At 44.6% G+C, this 18,506-nt stretch overlaps 1 protein-coding gene across 2 annotated transcripts in view; it reads left to right on the forward strand.

Annotated features, from left to right (window-relative positions):
* Window positions 1-18,506, forward strand: part of itgav (integrin, alpha V) — a 73,496-nt gene that overhangs the window by 50,981 nt on the left and 4,009 nt on the right. The window contains exons 20-31 of one of the 2 annotated variants that reach the window (XM_060076025.1): window positions 1,195-1,332; window positions 2,599-2,666; window positions 3,155-3,299; window positions 3,709-3,801; window positions 4,058-4,137; window positions 5,015-5,095; window positions 5,537-5,642; window positions 5,722-5,880; window positions 15,883-15,993; window positions 16,166-16,279; window positions 17,663-17,770; window positions 18,345-18,464. In XM_060076025.1, the coding sequence (XP_059932008.1) occupies window positions 1,195-1,332; window positions 2,599-2,666; window positions 3,155-3,299; window positions 3,709-3,801; window positions 4,058-4,137; window positions 5,015-5,095; window positions 5,537-5,642; window positions 5,722-5,880; window positions 15,883-15,993; window positions 16,166-16,279; window positions 17,663-17,770; window positions 18,345-18,464 (1,323 nt within the window). Of the gene's footprint in view, window positions 1-1,194; window positions 1,333-2,598; window positions 2,667-3,154; window positions 3,300-3,708; window positions 3,802-4,057; window positions 4,138-5,014; window positions 5,096-5,536; window positions 5,643-5,721; window positions 5,881-15,879; window positions 15,994-16,165; window positions 16,280-17,662; window positions 17,771-18,344; window positions 18,465-18,506 lie in introns of both variants that reach the window. The other variant, XM_060076024.1, reaches the window with a different exon arrangement.

The following is an 18,506-nucleotide window of genomic DNA, read 5'->3' on the forward strand; positions in this document are numbered from 1 at the left end:
ATTGCGTTAATCGCGCGATAAAAAATTTAACGCCGTTAAAATTGGTTTGCGTTAACGCCGTTAATAACGCGTTTAACTGACAGCTCTAATAGAAACACATAGTGGTGCGGGGGAAAAATCGATTCTGTTCAGTATCGTGATATTTCGCAATTATATCAATACAGTAGCGCAGTATTGCGATAAGTATTGCAATATAATTTCTTATCATTTAGTTTACGCTGATAATTTACATTTGTGTTTTACATCCACAAGGTGCTGCTTGTTGTGGTGCTTTGTTGTCTTGCATTCAACCGCAAATTCAATGAAAATGGCTTCACCATCACAACCGGTTGTACACGACAAACTCTCTTCTTTCAAATCGAAAAAATTTGGGTACATTTCTGTTTTCATCAAAGAGCGAATAGTAAAGACCTTGACATGTAGTATCCCATCTGCCTAGAATGCCACATGAAAATGAAGTACTGTGGGATTAAGACAAACTTTAGAGCCCATCTCACAAGGTTCCATTTGGAGTTAGCGGCCCCTGAGGAGGTGAAACGACCCAACGTCCTCCTACCCCCAAACAGACCTCGGACCAAACCAAAATGATAAAGTTACCTCGAAATTCCAAAAGAGTTAAGAAAATAGCTGAGGCGACTGAATCGCAATATATCGCAGAATCGAATCGAAATACTTGCTGTATTGCAATATTGAATCAAAATAATATTGAATCAAAAATATCGCAATACTATTGAATTGCACATTTTTGCAAATTCCCACCTACATAGACACTAAACTATAGACACTAACACATAGCTGAACACAGTTGCTAAATACCATATAACACTTCTCCGTCAGCAACTCTGGAGATCCGCAGGATCCACAGGTCTACCCAGAGACCGGTGCACGCACCTCTGGTGGGTCCTGACCTACGCATACGCAGAGACTAAGAGACTATTGTTTTTCGTCAACAAGACAAAATAATAAAATGTGTGCACCCGGTGAATCAAAACACTATTTTCAGTTGGCCTGTGTTACACCGACCGCCGTATATTTCAATGATTTTGCGCCATGTCATTCAACATATCTTCAATGGAGCATCCAAAGTGTGGCGGTGTGGTTGGGACCACTGGCCCATGTTACCATGAGTTGGAGGTCAAAGGCAAGCAGCTCTGCCAGTACCCAGGTTGATCTCCCTCTGTGTCTTTGTTTTAGGATGAGGGGGAGTTCCAGGATAAGATCACTCCCATCTCCGTCGTGATGGAGTTCAGTCTGGACTACAAGCTGGCAGCGGACAGCACCGGCCTGCTGCCAATCCTGGACATGAAGGCTCCTTCCAACCTCACCAAACAGGTCTGACCCCCACCATCCAGCGCTTCACACATATTGGGCTCAGAATAGTGGATTTGATCTTTATTTGTTCCCCCGACCCTGGGTTGAGACCTGGCCGCAACACTTTGGTACACCCCTTGAATTCTTCAATGCGTGCAGACTCAAGGTGGCAAGCTCTACGCTGTGTTGGAAATTAACAAACTTCCTGTGAACTACATGATTAGCCCAACGGGTTACCAACCAGGCAGGTAGCTCAACTATAGCTAAACTACAACGGGCAGGTGACAGCAGCTGTAATTACAATTAGAATTAGGGCATTTAGCAGACGCTTTTATCCAAAGCGACTTACTTCGGTTAATACTAGGGCTGGCCCGATTTATTCGAATATTCGAATACTCGTTCGGAAAATTAGTATTCGAAGTTTAAATCAGTATTCGGAGCTTTGTTTTTTGTTTTTCACGTACGTGACGTTACCAGTGCGAGGGAGCCAAACTATAAGCGTCAGCGACACCAAGCAGAGAAGCGAGAGAGGTGGAGGAAGAATAGATATCTTGTTTACCTTTACTTTATGACACAACATTAGCGGTGTCTCTGGAGGAAAGTAATCTGTGCGCTGTACAGCGCCGCGCCAATCAACTGTGACTGGCTTGCTGCAGAGCGTGAGCGTCTTGGGAATACCCGGTCAATATAATGGATATAATATGGACAATCAATATTCGGTATTTGTTATGGATTCATTGTAAAAATTCCCTGAAAAGATGCACGTTCCAGGATGAATTGAAAAGCTCCCGTAAGGGCTGAGATGGCAGAGAACAGCTGATTTGGAACGGAGCAACAGCTGTTCGCTTTCACAGGGAAAAACTAAGGAATTTCAACCTACTTAGGCCTATTAATTAACGTTCAAAAGCTATTAAATCTTCAACAAAATATGCAGATACTGTCAAAATCGGTTCCAGGGAATATATAGGGATTATTAATGTTGTTTTTGTTGGTGTTTCTTTCTGGAACGAGTATTCGAATATTCGCTCGGAAAAACCAACGAGTATTCGAAGCCTGAAAAATGGCATTCGGGTCAGCCCTAGTTAATACACACATTGACACACCGACGGCAGAGTCAACCTTGCAAGGCGACAGCCAGCTCGTCAGGAGCAGTTAGGGTTAAGTGTCTTGCTCAGGGACACATCAACACTATAGCTAGGAGGAGCTGGGGATCGAACTAGCAACCATTCAGTTACAAGACAACTGCTCTACTTCCTGAGCTAAGCCAACCCCTGTTATCTCCTCCAGGCTCACATCTTGCTGGACTGTGGTGAAGACAACATCTGTAAGCCCGACCTCAGGCTGTCTGTGAAGAGGTAAGTCCTCCTTAAAGGGTTGGGCTGCTGCACAATGTGCAGTGTACTCAGCCTGTCAAACTGCCGCACTCACTACAACAAATAAAACTGGGTGGGCTGTGAGTTAAGTGTAAGGATGAGGGTGAGTGTTAGTTAAGTGTAAGGATGAGGATGAGTGTTAGTTAAGTGTAAGGATGAGGGTGGGTGTTAGTTCAGTGTAAGGGTGAGTGTTAGTTAAGTGTAAGGAAGAGGGTGACTGTTAGTTGAGTGTATGGTGAGGGTGAGTGTTAAGTGTATGGATGAGGTTGTTTCACCCAGCAGCTCGTCGGGCGGTGTGTTGTGTTCATGCGACAGAAAGCAGCTGTACATCGGTTTAGGGTTAGGGTTAGTGGGTCTCAGCTGTGTGTGTTTTTGTTCCAGCGACAGGAAGCAGCTGTACATCGGGTTAGGGTAAGGGTTAGGGTTAGGGTTAGGGTTAGTGGGTCTCAGCTGTGTGTGTTGTGTTCCAGCGACAGGAAGCAGCTGTACATCGGCGACGACAACGAGCTGACCCTGGAGATCAGCGCAGAGAACTGGGGGGAGGGGGCGTACGAGGCCGAACTACGCGTCTTTCCGCCCCCCCAGGCCGACTACACCACGGTGGTCCGCAGCCAGGTGGGACATGGTCGTAAGGTATCAAGAGTCCAGATGGGACAAGGGTCGTAAGGTCACTAGAGTCTAGATATGTGAGACCTCCTGGTTAGAGGCGGGACACATTAAGGAACAACAGAGAATCCGCTCTGACTGGCTGGGCTCTGAGTGACACAAACCAGCGCCGCCCGGTTGGCTGGCTGGTGTGGGGGGCGGCATTTGGTGTTGAGAGGAAGAATCTTGTAAACTAAGAGATAACTTCTGGACAGAATTTTTTCATTTATCAGTTATTTATAATTTATTGATAACTTTATTGTACTGAGCCAGGCTATGTCTGGGTGGTAATAAAGTACTGGGCCAGGCTATCTGCTGGGTGGTAATGAAGTACTGGGCCAGGCTATGCTCTGGGTGGTAATGTACCTGTTTTTTTCAGGCTCTATCCAGGCTGTCATGTAACTCCAAGAAGGATAACGAGACCAGAGTGGTGGTGTGTGAGCTGGGAAACCCCATGAAGGGAGGAGCCAAGGTCCGTCATCAGTTAACACATTTACCACCAAGTCTTCTGAACCACATCTCTTACTGCATCGGCCCTGTCCAAGCTGGTTAACTTGTTATCTCATCCACTTATCCACTTAGTATAGGAATTCATTAGTAAACACTCCATAGTCAACTATTGAAGGAACTTGTCATTCTGAGAATAGAGGGAGTTAGTTATGCCAACCTATTCCTCTTTCATGTGTTGATGGGCTGTTGTTACAACCTGCTGCGCTGTGATTGGCCAGGTCCTGGCGGAGCTGCGCTTCAGTGTCCACCAGCTGTCAGAACATGACACCTTCGTCCAGTTTGACCTGCAGATCTTCAGGTAGACCCCCGTTTGTCCCTGGTAGACCCTGTGTCGCTGGGAGACCCCGAGACTCTGGTAGACCCTGCGTGTCTCTGGTAGACCCTGCGTGTCTCTGGTAGACCCTGTGTGTCTCTAGACCCTGTGTGTCTCTGGTAGACCCCGTGTGTCCCTAGAGGCTGTGTGTCTCTGGTAGACCCTGTGTGTCTCTGGTAGACCCCGTGTGTCTCTGGTAGACCTCGTGTGTCTCTGGTAGACCCCGTGTGTCTCTGGTAGACCTCGTGTGTCTCTGGTAGACCCTGTGTGTCTCTGGTAGACCCTGTGTGTCTCTGGTAGACCCTGTGTGTCTCTGGTAGACCTCGTGTGTCTCTGGTAGACCCTGTGTCTCTGGTAGACCCTGTGTGTCCTTAGATCCCGTGTCTCTGTAGACCCTGTGTGTCTGGTAGACCCTGTGTGTCTCTAGACCCTGTGTGTCTCTAGACCCTGTGTGTCTCTGGTAGACCCTGTGTCTCTGGTAGACCTTGTGTCTCTGGCAGACCCTGTGTGTCTCTAGTAGACCCTGTGCGTCTATGGTAGATCCCGTGTGTCTCTAGACCCTGTCAGTCTCTAGACCCTGTGTATCTCTGGTAGGCCCATTGTGTCTCTAGATCCTGTGTGTCTCTGGTAGAGACCCCTTGTGGCTCTAGACTCTGTGGGTCTCGCGACCCGGTGTGTCTCTAGACCCTGTGTGTCTCTAGACCCCGAGTGTCTCTGGTAGACCATGTGTATTTTTAGACCCTGTGTGTCTAGACCCTGTGTGTCACTGGTAGGCCTAGTGTGTCTCTGGAAGACCCTGTGTGTCTCTGGTAGACGTCATTTACATTATGAATGACGCTGAAGGAAAGTTGTGTGGTTTCAGCTCCAACCAGTTCAACAACAGTAGCCCACTGGTATCCAGCAGGACCAACCTGACTGTGCTGGCCAAGGTCAACATCAGAGGGTGACCGACACGCACGCACACACACACAAACACACACACACACACACATCTCATACCCCCCCTGCCCCCCCTACACACACACACACACACACACACACACACACACACACACACACACACACACACACACACACACACACACACACATACACACACATACACACACACACACACACACACACACACACACACACACACACACACACACACACACACTCAACTCCTACCCCTCCATACAAACACAAACTAACACACACATTATGACAAAATACAAATCCAGACTAGAAATTGACTATACACTGTCGCGTTAATTCAGTGTGTGTGTGTGTGTGTGTGTGTGTGTGTGTGTGTGTGTGTGTGTGTGTGTGTGTGTGTGTGTGTGTGTGTGTGTGTGTGTGTGTGTGTGTGTGTGTGTGTGTGTGTGTGTGTGTGTGTGCGCAGCGCGTCTGTTCCAGACCAGGTGTTGTTACCAATAGCCAACTGGAAGCCCAGAAACCCCCCGGTGTCAGGAGACGACATCGGACCCCAGATACTACACGTATACGAGGTACTCACTCACTCACTCACTCACTCACTCACTCACTCACTCACTCACTCACCTACAATATGATGTCATCTGTCTCCAGCTTCGCAACAGTGGTCCCAGTGCATTCAGTAAGGCCATGCTGGTGGTGGACTGGCCATATCTCTATGGCAACGGCTCTCTGCTTGACATCATTTCCTATGACGTCGACGGACCAATCAACTGCACCACAGACGTGGAGATAAACACCTTCAACGTGTCCGTAAGTTACACACACACAGATTGTTTTTGCTGTTCATTGGGTTTAAGGTAGAGCTTGATGAGGTAGGAGGAGGTTTGAAGGGATACACCCAGATATCTGGAAGGGTTAAGGTTAGGGTTAGGGTTAGATAACCCTCGAGACTAGCCCTAACCCTAACCCTAATAATATCACTCAGTTGAAGCTCTACTATGCGCGTATGGCCATGAGAGTCTGACACAAGAGCTCATAACATTAGTTCTGGTTATACGGGTGTATTGTACCAGTTCAGAGAGGTATCATATGAGGGCATGTTCACTGGCGTCATAATCATTTGAAAGAAGGAATAGAGTCAAGAAGTTGAGCACTCCCATCTGTTGGTATTATGACCAACAGATGGTACACAGCACACACACACGCATAGCTGACACAAAGCAAACACTTATTGTATTTAGTTTTATATTATAGCCTACGTAAAGTGGAATCAATATGTTTATAAGACTGTTCATTTATTGGTTGATTTCAGACAGATATCCATGATGATGATTCAGTTTGACCTTTAACAGTCCTCGTTTTTCCATTCTAAATCTCAATAGCTGATTGAGAGCTGATTTTTTTAGATTAGTTTTGTTTACACATTTTATTATTTTACACCGAGTGCCGCACAATGTCCTTGATATAAAAATAACTATAAGCAGTCTTATTGTGTGAAATATGATTTGATGTCCAGGCTTTAGAACATCTGAAATAAATTAATCCTATTTGTTTGTTAATCGAATATCGTCAACCTAAAATCACAGCGGTGCGCTTTGATCAAAACATCCTCTAACTTACCAAAGATATAGTCATTGTAGGAATGAACAAAGAATAAGGAAACCCAGCTGGTGAGAACTCTAGCCATTCTCTGTGGAGATCCAGCGAAGAGTCTGGGCCGCTGGTTTAGAGGGCTTCTGCTCAATGCTTCATCTAGCGAGCTACATAGTAGAAAAAATGGCGGCAGTCCATACCGTGGGGAGCCAGCGTTCAGAGCCATAGTTCTGCTTTTGATCAACAATACATTTTAGCTTTGTTGGTAAATGGCCGACAGTGGGGGTACATTCCTTTTCATCTGCTGTTAGAGAGATCCATACTGGCCCTACTCACTGTGCTGAGTTTGGAATAGGGCCCGACCGATTCATCGGCCTGCCGATTTAATCGGCCGATTATAGCCTTTTTGAAAATAATCAACATCTGCCAAAAAGAAGCCGATTATAACCGACTTTTTTTTCTTTTCTTTTTTTTTCAGAAATGTTATTGCGCTTAGTATCCTGCAGATTGCGCTCCTACTCGCCTTGCTAACTAACAACTTTAGCTGGAGTAAAAAAGAGGAGATTGAATTTTACCGTACAACATGAAAGCACGCTCGCTCAGGCAGCTGCGCGCTCACCTCACCAATGTACACAAGACGCGTTGTTTGAGCATGTTGTGCCTGTTTTTCTTTAGGTCCCAGGCCATGTTAATTTGTTATACTGTAGACTCTAACGGTGAGACCATACTGCTCAGCACGCAGGTGTTAGTCACTGCTCACGAGCGCAGCACATTGGGAGTTAGTTATTTATTTTACATTTTACATTACACACATTTTTGACTGTAACTGTATTCTAAAACACTCAAAGGTTCTGCATTCAATTCACATATTCGTCAAAAGTGTTTAAAGTATATTTAAGGTATCAAATACTACGTTTTATAGGCTTTTTTTTGTTTTGTTTTTAATCGGCCGATTAAATCGTAATCTTAATTTTTCTCTGAAAATAATCGGCATCGGCATCGGCACTCAAAAAACAATATCGGTCGGGCCCTAGTTTGGAATAAACAATTAGTCTGAATCTGGTAACCAGACGCATTGGTGATACTGGCATACTGTATGTGTCTGGCCCCCACTCGTTAAGACATAGGGCCTAACAAGAGGCCCTTGTTAGGACAGAGGGCCTTAACAAGAGGCCTCCAGCAGACTTGGCCCCCCCTTCGTTAAGACAAAGGGCCTTAACAAGAGGCCCTCAGCAGACCTGGCTCCCCCTCGTTAAGACAGAGGGCCTTAACAAGAGGCCTCCAGCAGACATGGGGTGCATCTGAATACTAAGTATATACTACTTCTGTGCAGTGTCTACTACTTGACCGTTAATGTAGTACGTTCTACAGCTTTGCGTAGAATGCCTCAGAACGCTTCCGAACACCAACAAAACGCCACCGGATGTTTTGAGATTACGTATTTCCCCTGTGTGCTGCACATCAGATGCCAGCAAAATTAAGTCACCTGCGATAATTTACAGACTTTTTTATTTATTTTTCACCAAAGCGTTCTTCTTCTTCGGTTACCAGACTCCGGCTGAAATGTGGGATAGTGTAGTGACCTACCGTTGTATACTGTGGCGGTAGTATGCATTCTGAAACTTTTTGCCTTCTACACAATGCGTACTGGGCATTCGGACGCGCTATATTTGTGACGTACTACAAAATGCCTACTATATAACAGTCAAGTATGAGTATTCGGATGCAGCCTTGGCCTCCCCTCGTTAAGACAGAGGGCCTTAACAAGAAGGCCTCGTTAAGACAGAGAGCCTTAACGAGCGGCCTCCTGCAGACCTTGGGAGGGGCCAATCACAAGCGTCAGTCAAATAAGACGCTTAGAGATGATACCTCCACGGTCCACAGGTGCCTCCTATGGGAGCGCCACATTGGCATAAAGAACCAAGATGGATCCTGCGGACGTCTTGGACTCCTTTCTTAAACGTTTTAGGTTGTTCATCGCAAGTGTGAATGATCCATCTGGGGCAGTATTATTTGGAATGAAGGTACAACCCATTTCACCTATAAGAGCACAAACTCCCCCCTTTTCTGCTAAAAGCCAATCTAAAGCCTGTCAGTTCTGCCAAGCCACAGCTTTAAGAAGTATATATTCTCTCATATTTCATTTATACTTTCTGTTATAGCCCCATGTATTCCTGACGTTACTGTTAAACACCATTTCATTGGATTAAATTGGATATGTACTTCACACCGATTTTTCCTATGCGCATGTTCATAATTCTGGCGGAAGGTTAATGCACATAACGGTTGGTTATCCAACATAACAGTATACACAAATTCATTAACCTGGTTCTGCAGTGGTACCTCAGCATATAAGACTATTTGTTGTTGTTTCTTGTTGACTATTCCTGAGTGAGTTGGGGCCGGATTGTCCTGTGTTTCTCTCTGGCTTCCTTCCGTACCAGCCCCTGATTCCTGGCTCTTCCAGGTCTGTGTTGTCTCCGTGGTTTCATCCTTCCTCGGCATCTGTCCTTGTGCCAGCGGAATCTGTCACAACCCGTAAAGCAGGGGTCTTCAATTAAAATTTAACAAGGTCCAGTTACTAAAAATTCCTTCCAAGAAAGGTCCGAACCAACCACGTCATAATAGCCTTCTTTTGTCAAATACAATCAACACAGCATATTACCTTATAATTTCAGGTGTGTTTATTTCCAATTTCCAAATAGCTTACTTTTAACCATGAAAGACAAAGTGCATTAGGCCTACATTTCAAGTAAGCAAAACAGGTACACCAGGCCTACATTTCAAATAAACACAAAAAAAGAGCATTAGGCCTTCATTTCAAGCAAGCAAAACAGTGTCTCAAGTGGTGTTAGACCCAACAGGTCCTCACAGATCTCTTTCTTGTCTTGATAAAACAATCGCACAACCAAAAGCTGGGCATATCCGTTACATCTGAAGACTCATCAATGGCTAAGGATGGGGCACTCTGAACAGCAGCATGAAGCTGACAGTGCGTCATCTAATAACATTTCAGATTTTCTGGTTGTCGTTGCTGCTCACATTGGGATTTGCTTTATTTTTTCACACAATTCATCCCTTTGTTTACCTTCAAATAACGTCTCGGCAGCGGCGTTCAAGCAGTCCTTCACAACAGTCATGTCACTGAAAGTTTTTTTATGTTGCCCCAAAATCCATGCAATCTTAAGTGAGCATTCATTTGCCAGTTGCTGGCCTGTAAATGAGTATGTGAAGACACGCGTAGACCTCTCATACTGAGCTCTCAGCTCGGATATTTTCCACGCTCTTACTTCTGACTTCTGGGGATACTTTTCCTCGAAGGATCTTTGTTTGGATTCGTAATGCCGCATATTCTATTTTTATCAGCGCCACGGTTTCAACACATAAAAGACACAACAAAGGTTTTGTACTGCCTTGCGGGAGAATGAACATGTATTGGTCAGTCCATTCATCTTTAAAATGTCTGTTTTCAGGTTCAAATTTCCTTATTTTCGAGCAAGCCATTTTCTCATTCCAAATCCCTCTTCCGGTAAACAAAAAATTTGATTGGCTATTATTTGAGTGACGCTATTATGCACATGCCGTGACAAACGGAGGGAGGGGGGGAGTTCGGTGAGTGCATGATCTTCGCTTTGTGAAGATCATTGCTTTTTGCTGTTTTTATGCTGTACAACAGACTATTCTGCCTTTCAATTTGTATTTCAGTGAGAAATGATTTTACTAACATAATCATGCTTTGTATAGTGAAATCATAAAAAAAAAAATATATATATATATATATATATAGATATATTATTATTATTTTTTAATTGGTCATGGGTCTGGATAGGAACATCACTTGGTCCGGATCCGGACCGCGGTCCGCCGTTTGGAGATGCCTGCCGTAAAGGATCAGGAACAGGCTCCCCGTTTTCAGCATCATCATGTTGCTGTATCTCTTGGCTCGACTGGATCTGGTCCTGGGGCAGCTGGTCAGCCCCAGGTGTGTCTGCGTCTGGCTCCTCCTCCTCACGCTCATCCCTGGGTTGAGCGGCTTTTGTGCAGTGGTTGAGATGATACCACGTGGCACTTCCTTCCACTTGGATGGCTGTTGGTGTTGCGTTGGTGACTTTGTATGGTCCTTCTCTCCTGTTCCACTTTCTCCTGAACATCCTGAGGTACACTTGGTCACCTGGCTCCACCCTCCTTGGTGGCTCCTTCTCCAACTCTGGAACTCTGTCTTTCTCTTGTTGAAAAATAAGCCTGTGTATGCCAGTTAGTTGTCCCATATAGCGTCTTAATTCAGTTTCCAATTGTTCTAATGGAGGTCCTTTATGAGGCCCTCGAATGACAGGTGAAGGCATGGGTCGACCCGTAAGCATTTCATGCGGGGTTAGATGCGTTGTTCTGTTAGTTTTCATGCGATAACTCATTAGTGTCAGTCGTAGTGCATTAGCCCTTTAATTTAGTACTCTAATTTAATTTTGTTAATCTTTGTCTTAAGCGTCCCATTCCTCTCTCCACCATACCTTGTGGTTTGAGGATTGTAGACACAGACTAGTCTTTATTTGACATGCAGATGTTAAATCACTTGTTTGAGTGTTTTCTGAATAAACGCTGCCCTATCGCCTGAGCTAATTTGTGACGGAATTCCAAACCTTGGCATGACTTCTCTAGTCAAAAACTTGATTACCGTAGCCGCACTTTGGTCTTCTGATGGGACTGCTTCTACCCATCTGTTTTTTCAAATATTTCACACTCATTTAGCTGGATGTCAATCATTGTTTGCAAGTATGGTGAAGAAAAACCTTGTTTTCCAATTTTTTCCTAATTCTCCTCAATACCTCCCCCCTTGCGCAATGGTCAAAACCATGCGCATTAAATGATAAACAAATCTAAGAACGCCGTTGGTGCACCCAACGTCGAAACATCTAACCGTAAGCATCAGTAAACTAAAACCAATCTTTTGGGAAGGGAAATCGAAACCAGTATGTCCAAATCCAAAGCCCAATATGGGTGGGTTTACCATCAGCCGCCTGAAACCACGCTGTTCCAAAGTCATGCACTAAACCGAAAAAACTTACATGCGTTAGTGGGCTTCTATACCACAAAGGTAAATTAAAATAAAATAAAATAAAACAAAACGCAACATGCCCCGTTCCAAGACCACCTCTGCTGCCAGAGCTGACATATCTGACTCCTGTTCCCCCTCTACCTTTCACCAGCCGGCTTTTCCTATGATGGTTGCAGTTCGTCACTTCATGATCAAGTGAGCCAGTGCTCACAGTGACTCTGCCAAGTAATCGTGACTGTCCCTGTTTTAGGTTGTCCCGGGCTTCAAGGTGGGATCTTACCCGTCGTTGGCTAACCAGCCTTCCATACTGGCTTATTGCAGGATGCCGTACCTGGGATACGATCAATCCCCACCTATATGGTGGTATAGATCGCAAAGTGGAGGGATGGAGACAGAGTCTTCAGCCGCATCTGCCCTATGCAGCCATGTTTGTGCGTAATGAATACACATCAGGGCGACTATAAAACAAAAGATAATTTATCAGAGTTAAAATTATTAAAGTGTTGCAGCAGCATTAGTGGCATTTGAAGGTAAACCCACTACTTCCGAATCCAATTTCACAACATAGCATGTATGACTCCTTCCCAGCAGATGTGGCGTCAATCCACCTATTGTCCTTAACTAGGGAGATGTGAAAGAAAACAAAAATCACAATATTAAAACTTGCATTTTCTTTACATTCCTCTCCCTTCTCCAAACACCTTCTCCCTCTGATCCAACCCGTTGTCTCACCAGTGCTCTGTGTACCAAGATGTAATGATCTATACCACATGGTGTTCCGACGCGATGCAGAGTCTCCAAGAACCACAGAATCACCGATCCCAGTGGTGGTTGTACGTTTTTTCTAAAACAGTGGACATAGGTTACATTCAGGAACCGATTACAGAGTACATTCAAGCGCACAAATAATCTATTCAGTACAATGCAAATTCAGTCTCTCTCTCACTCTCTCTCTTACTCACTCACTCACTCACTCACTCACTCACTCACTCACTCACTCACATATACACCTTAAAATAAGAATTCTCAGATTGTCATCCTTGGAGCTGTCATAGGTATTAACGGCGTGTGTTCCGAGAATCCTAAAGTGTTGGTGAATTTTCCTGCCATGGGGAGGTGAGAGGCATAATTTGGACCTACGCAAGTGTAAGTGGCTGCAGTTTTGGTTCCTCATCAGCTTGTTTTTTGATCGCTACAAGCTGACCCTCCCCCTGTGGATTCTCTGAGCACCCCTAGTATCCCTGACCCATAAAGGGACCTGCCTGTCCCTGGTCGCTGTTACCCTGTGTTTGCTTTGGTGGAAAAGGGTTAATCAAACAATCTTTCTTAATATGTCCTTCCTGGTTGCACCCAAAACATATTAAAGGACCTCTGCGTTGTACTTGGGATTCCTGTTTTGGATTGTTTTTATACTGTTCTTTCGGCCCCTTATAGTGATTCTGCCTATTTTTATTTGTGGGGTTCCCATAATTATGGATGTGAACATGTGTGACGGGTGGAGAAGGTGACTGTTGGCTCTGAGGCTGTTGTACTGGGGGAGAGAATGCCTGCTGTCCATCAACTAGAGTAGGATAACTTCCTGTTGACGTGTGGGGTGCTCTTTGTAATGCTTTACTGCAGACAGGCCCCTCTGTCTCTGGGTTGCATTTCTTATCTTCTTCATTTAGTGTGACTTCCCCTTTAATTTTTACCGTGCCTATTAGCAATGGGTACAATGATGCTGGTTTGCACAGCGGTGGCTCAACCTTCAGAGGCAATGGTTGAGCCTTGTTGTTATTAGCTATTATTTCTCCCGCCACTCTCTGTAATGTTCGCCATCTCTCTCCTTCCTCTAGGAACAAAGCTAGATCTAACTTTTCCCTGTCCCTCTTTGCTGAGGCTGTTTTTCCACTTCTGTTATCTATGTAATTCCTTATTACTACCTCCATGTTCCTATACATTATTGGATCAAAATTCCCTCCCATGGGCCATATAGTGCCTGATCCTTCTGTCCTTTCTTCCCATTTCTCAGAGATCTTTTTCATCTCACCTTTGAGCAATAGACGGTCTCTACTCAAAATCTCTACCGCTGTTGGTGCCATTTTTAATTATTACTTTATTACTTTATTTATTTTTTCTGAAATACACTATTTATTAATACAATTTATTTGAGTTTATTCTAATAGTTAGTTTAAATACTTTATTATCTCTAAGCTACAAATGTGAACTCTTCCCCGGCGCTCTTCTCCGGCGCTCTTCTCCCTCCCGAAGATTGGAATGTGGCCCCAACCCTTCACTGTTATCAATTCTCAACCCTGCCTTACAGGCTCCTGCTCGTCCCCTGTGTGTGCTCATGCACATGAAGTTAGAGTCAGCGCGATTATGTTTAAGTCAAAGAAGATTCACACATTTATTCATTACTTCAACAAATTAACTATTCTCTATCCGTCTAATTTATTTATGATTATCAACTACTTTAAACAAATTAACTATTCTCTGTCCGCCTAATTTATTTATGACAGAATCAACAAAAAATAAACCGGGTTGTAAAAATACAGACAATAAACCGATTCATACAATTTTTATATTATATTGAAAAATGTCAGAATTGTTTGTAATTAATTACAAATAAAAGGTTGACCGAGCGTAAAAACTGGCCTTTTGATTAAAACATGAACGGTCGGATGGATAATCAATCAACCAGAATTTCAAACAAGAACCTATTGCCACACAGCACCAAGATCAGAGTTACAGACTGGCCCTTTAGATCCAACACTGCAGCGTGATTGGAAGATTAGCGGGTCAAACTCATTCAAACGGAACGTCAAACAACAAGCCCATTCTTTTAAAATAATGGCTGAATACATAACCAGTCGAACAGATCAAGAGCAAACAAGAAACTTCTCAAAACACCAAGATCAGGATTAGCTAATCACCTGAAGCGGTATCCCAACCAAGAGACTTATCTATTCAAAAAGTGCGAGAAGCCTGTTTTCTCAAAATAGCAAGATCGGAATCAGAAATTCACCATCATTGGTGCAGGATCTGCAGGTCAACTGCCCCAAGATGAGAATTTAAAATTCACTAGTCAGCATCCCAAGAAAGCTCCTCAAATAAAAACGACTGAATTCATTCCCAACTGACAACTCAACTCCAAATAGGATACTGTCAGAAAGAAATCCTACAGGTCTGTTTCTTTCGACCTGCGGGCCTGCTGGCCCTGTCCTTGTTAGAACTTTCCACAAATTCGTTCCTCCACAAGACAGTCACAGGACTTACAGTAGGCCTATTTAACCAAAACACCAAAACACCAAATAAAAACAACTCGTATCAAAATAGGGAGCCACAAAGCGTCTTGGTCATTTAGAACCACAGCGCCTAGGACCTATGTGCGCGCGCACGTCAATCTCTCCCGGAGCCCCCGTATCTCTCACTCGCTCATTTATCTATAATTTTGGTTTGTTTGATCGAAGAGACACTTTACCTGCTGCTGAGCGTTGCAGACGGGGCAAGAACAGATCAAACGACTCTATATCCTATATATGGCAAGACTTACCCTTGAGCTCTGGTCGTATGATCCGTTCGCGTCCCGTCCTCTGGCCCGGCAGCTGGCGAGTCCCTATTTCATCCTGTTCGTGACGCCAATATGTTGAAGATTAATCGAGATATAAAACACTTAGACTAATTCAAGAGAGAGAGAGTAAAATAAATCGAGGGGTCCGGAGCAAGAATTGACAAAAGACTTTATCGTGAAGAAAAACAACAACGATAACAGCCTGAGTAGATCTATAGAGTCACTGCTCGTCAACAGATTCCAGCCTCTTCTTAAACACACAATAGCACAGTACTCAGCGCAGTTTCTTGTTTTCGGTGTCCACACATAATCAAACACAAATTCTTCTAAACAGATGGTCACCGAGATAGTCGAGGACCCAGGAAGTGGAGTCAGCATGCATTGTCTCAGTAGCTTCCTGCTCTTGGGGTTGGGCCCCAACTCCTGCTCTGACCCAAGACTCCCAGGCCTCGTGACCAGCCCTGGATCAGAATCCAGAGACGCTTTAAATGTTTTCTACCATTAGATATACAAGCCTAATAATAATCATGGTTTACCATAGAATATAATCATTAATTTCTACCACAACGTGTCCCACATGTCCTGCCTTCTAACTACACTGTGTGTGTAGAAGCTGGTCTCCGTGGAGAAGCCTGGAGACCGAGGGAACGAGGGCCGGCAGCCAAACCACATCCACAAGAGGGCCCTGGAGGAGCCCCGGCCCCAGGACCACCTGCAGATCCTGGTAAAACACACACACACACCCCGTTAATGTGAACTATACACTGTGGAGACATTGTGGGTCTCCGCCGCCAGAGACACGCAGTGTGTGTGTGTGTGTGTGTGTGTGTGTGTGTGTGTGTGTGTGTGTGTGTGTGTGTGTGTGTGTGTGTGTGTGTGTGTGTGTGTGTGTGTAGGACTGCACCACTGCATCATGCCTGAAGCTGCGTTGCCAGGTTGGCCGCCTGGAGCGAAACCAGGGTGCGACGCTGTTCATCTACTCAAGACTGGCCGTCAACAACTTCCTCAGGGTACCAGACACTATATATATACATTATATAGAGGGATATATCAGTCTACGTCACTCTACGTCACTCCCCGCTTTACGCGCATGTCGTTGGCAGAAAGAGACAAGAGCCACAATCATGTCTTGTCGTGAGATCTGTTGTACAAACCCTTTAAATAAGACTGATTATCCCATTATTCTACTTCTTGGTTGCCAACATAATAAAACAATTCAAATACCTTAATAATTATGCTTTTTCTTATTCGTATTGCATGCTTATTAAATGTATACTCTGTTTGAGTCAAATAGTAGTCCCCTTTAATTACGATCGATCAAACATGTTTTGGACACCTCGAAGGGCATTATCCCGCTTATACCATGGTCACTTGCCAAGGAAAAGAAATGAAGAGCATTCATTTATATTTTCATGCGTTTTACAATCCAAATATAAAGTTTTTCACATAAATAGGACGGACCATAGCTACGACTTGGCAACGGTAGGTATTCTAGTCCGCTGAGCTATGAGCCAGAGAGCAAACGTTATGGATTGTACATATTTATAATACGAAATTCGTCCCAGCCTTTATACCACAGATACTCTAGGGTCTATAGCAGGGGTCTTCAATTACAATTTAACAGGGTCCAGTTACTAAAAATTCCTTCCAAGAAAGGTCCGAACCAACCACGTCATAATAGCCTTCTTTTGTCAAATACAATCAACACGGCATATTACCTTATAATTTCAGGTGTGTTTATTTCCAATTTCCAAATAGCTTACTTTTAACCATGAAAGACAAAGTGCATTAGGCCTTCATTTCAAGCAAGCAAAACAGTGTCTCAAGTGGTGTTAGACCCAACAGGTCCTCACAGATCTCTTTCTTGTCTTGATAAAACAATCGCACAACCAAAAGCTGGGCATATCCGTTACATCTGAAGACTCATCAATGGCTAAGGATGGGGCACTCTGAACAGCAGCATGAAGCTGACAGTGCGTCATCTAATAACATTTCAGGCATGCGGCCCGCGGGCCGCCAGTTGCCAATCCCTGCTATACACTATATATACATACTATATTTAATATATACTATACATTACATATACAATATGTACTAAATGTAATATATGATCTACAAACACTCTTACATCTACGCAAGACTGGCTATCTAGAGTGTATTATATACTGTATATTTATATAAAGTATATGTTCACCATACACACTTTTCACTGCATGTGTTATCTAGTGATTTAGTTTTAGTATCAACACACTTTCGTATGCAAATCCATCTAACAGAATGCGTGTGTGTGTGTGTGTGTGTGTGTGTGTGTGTGTGTGTGTGTGTGTGTGTGTGTGTGTGTGTGTGTGTGTGTGTGTGTGTGTGTGTGTGTGTGTGTGTGTGTGTGTGCACAGGCAGAGAACCAGAACAGGTCCTACACGGTGAGGTCTTCAGCCTCCTTTAGTGTGATCGAGATGCCGTACAAGAAGCTGGTGTCTGAGATGCCCTCCAACAGCACCACCGTGAGTCCAGGGCCCGGGGCCATCTGAGTGTTAGAACACACCCAGTAGGGGGCGTGTTTCTGATTGGAACACACCCAGTAGGGGGGCGTGTTTCTGATTGGAACACACCCAGTAGGGGGCGTGTTTCTGATTGGAACACACCCAGTAGGGGGGCGTGTTTCTGATTGGAACACACCCAGGAGGGGGCGTGTTTCTGATTGGAACACACCCAGTCGGGGGGCGTGTTTCTGATTGGAACACATCCCGTAGGGGGGCGTGGTTCTGATTGGACCCGGTAGGGGGCGTGGTTCTGACCAGGTGTTTAGCAGTGCCACCAGTGAATTGACTGCTCTGCTGGTCGTCTCTATCCTCTCTGTCCTCTGTCCTCTCTGTCCTCTATCCTCTCTTTCCACTCCGCCTCTCTATCTCCTCATTACATGAGCGTCTCGGTGCTCTCAGGTTAATAAAATTGTTATCTATCTCCAGGTTAATAAAGTTATGAACTATTTCCAGGTTAATAAAGTTGTTGTCTATCTCCAGGTTTATCAAGTTGTTAACTATCTCCAGGTTAATAAAGTTGTTATCCATCTATCAGTTGAGCGTCTCGGTGCTCTGGTTGACTGACATGCCCCCCCCCGTCCCGGGCTGGATCGTAGCGCTTGCTGTCCTGGCCGGACTCCTGCTGTTGGCCCTGCTCATCTTCATCATGTACAAGGTAACTCCTCTTCATCATGTTCAAGGTAACTCCTCTATGGTA

The sequence above is a fragment of the Gadus macrocephalus genome, chromosome 16, assembly GCF_031168955.1.
Source record: "Gadus macrocephalus chromosome 16, ASM3116895v1".
Taxonomy (NCBI): domain Eukaryota; kingdom Metazoa; phylum Chordata; class Actinopteri; order Gadiformes; family Gadidae; genus Gadus; species Gadus macrocephalus.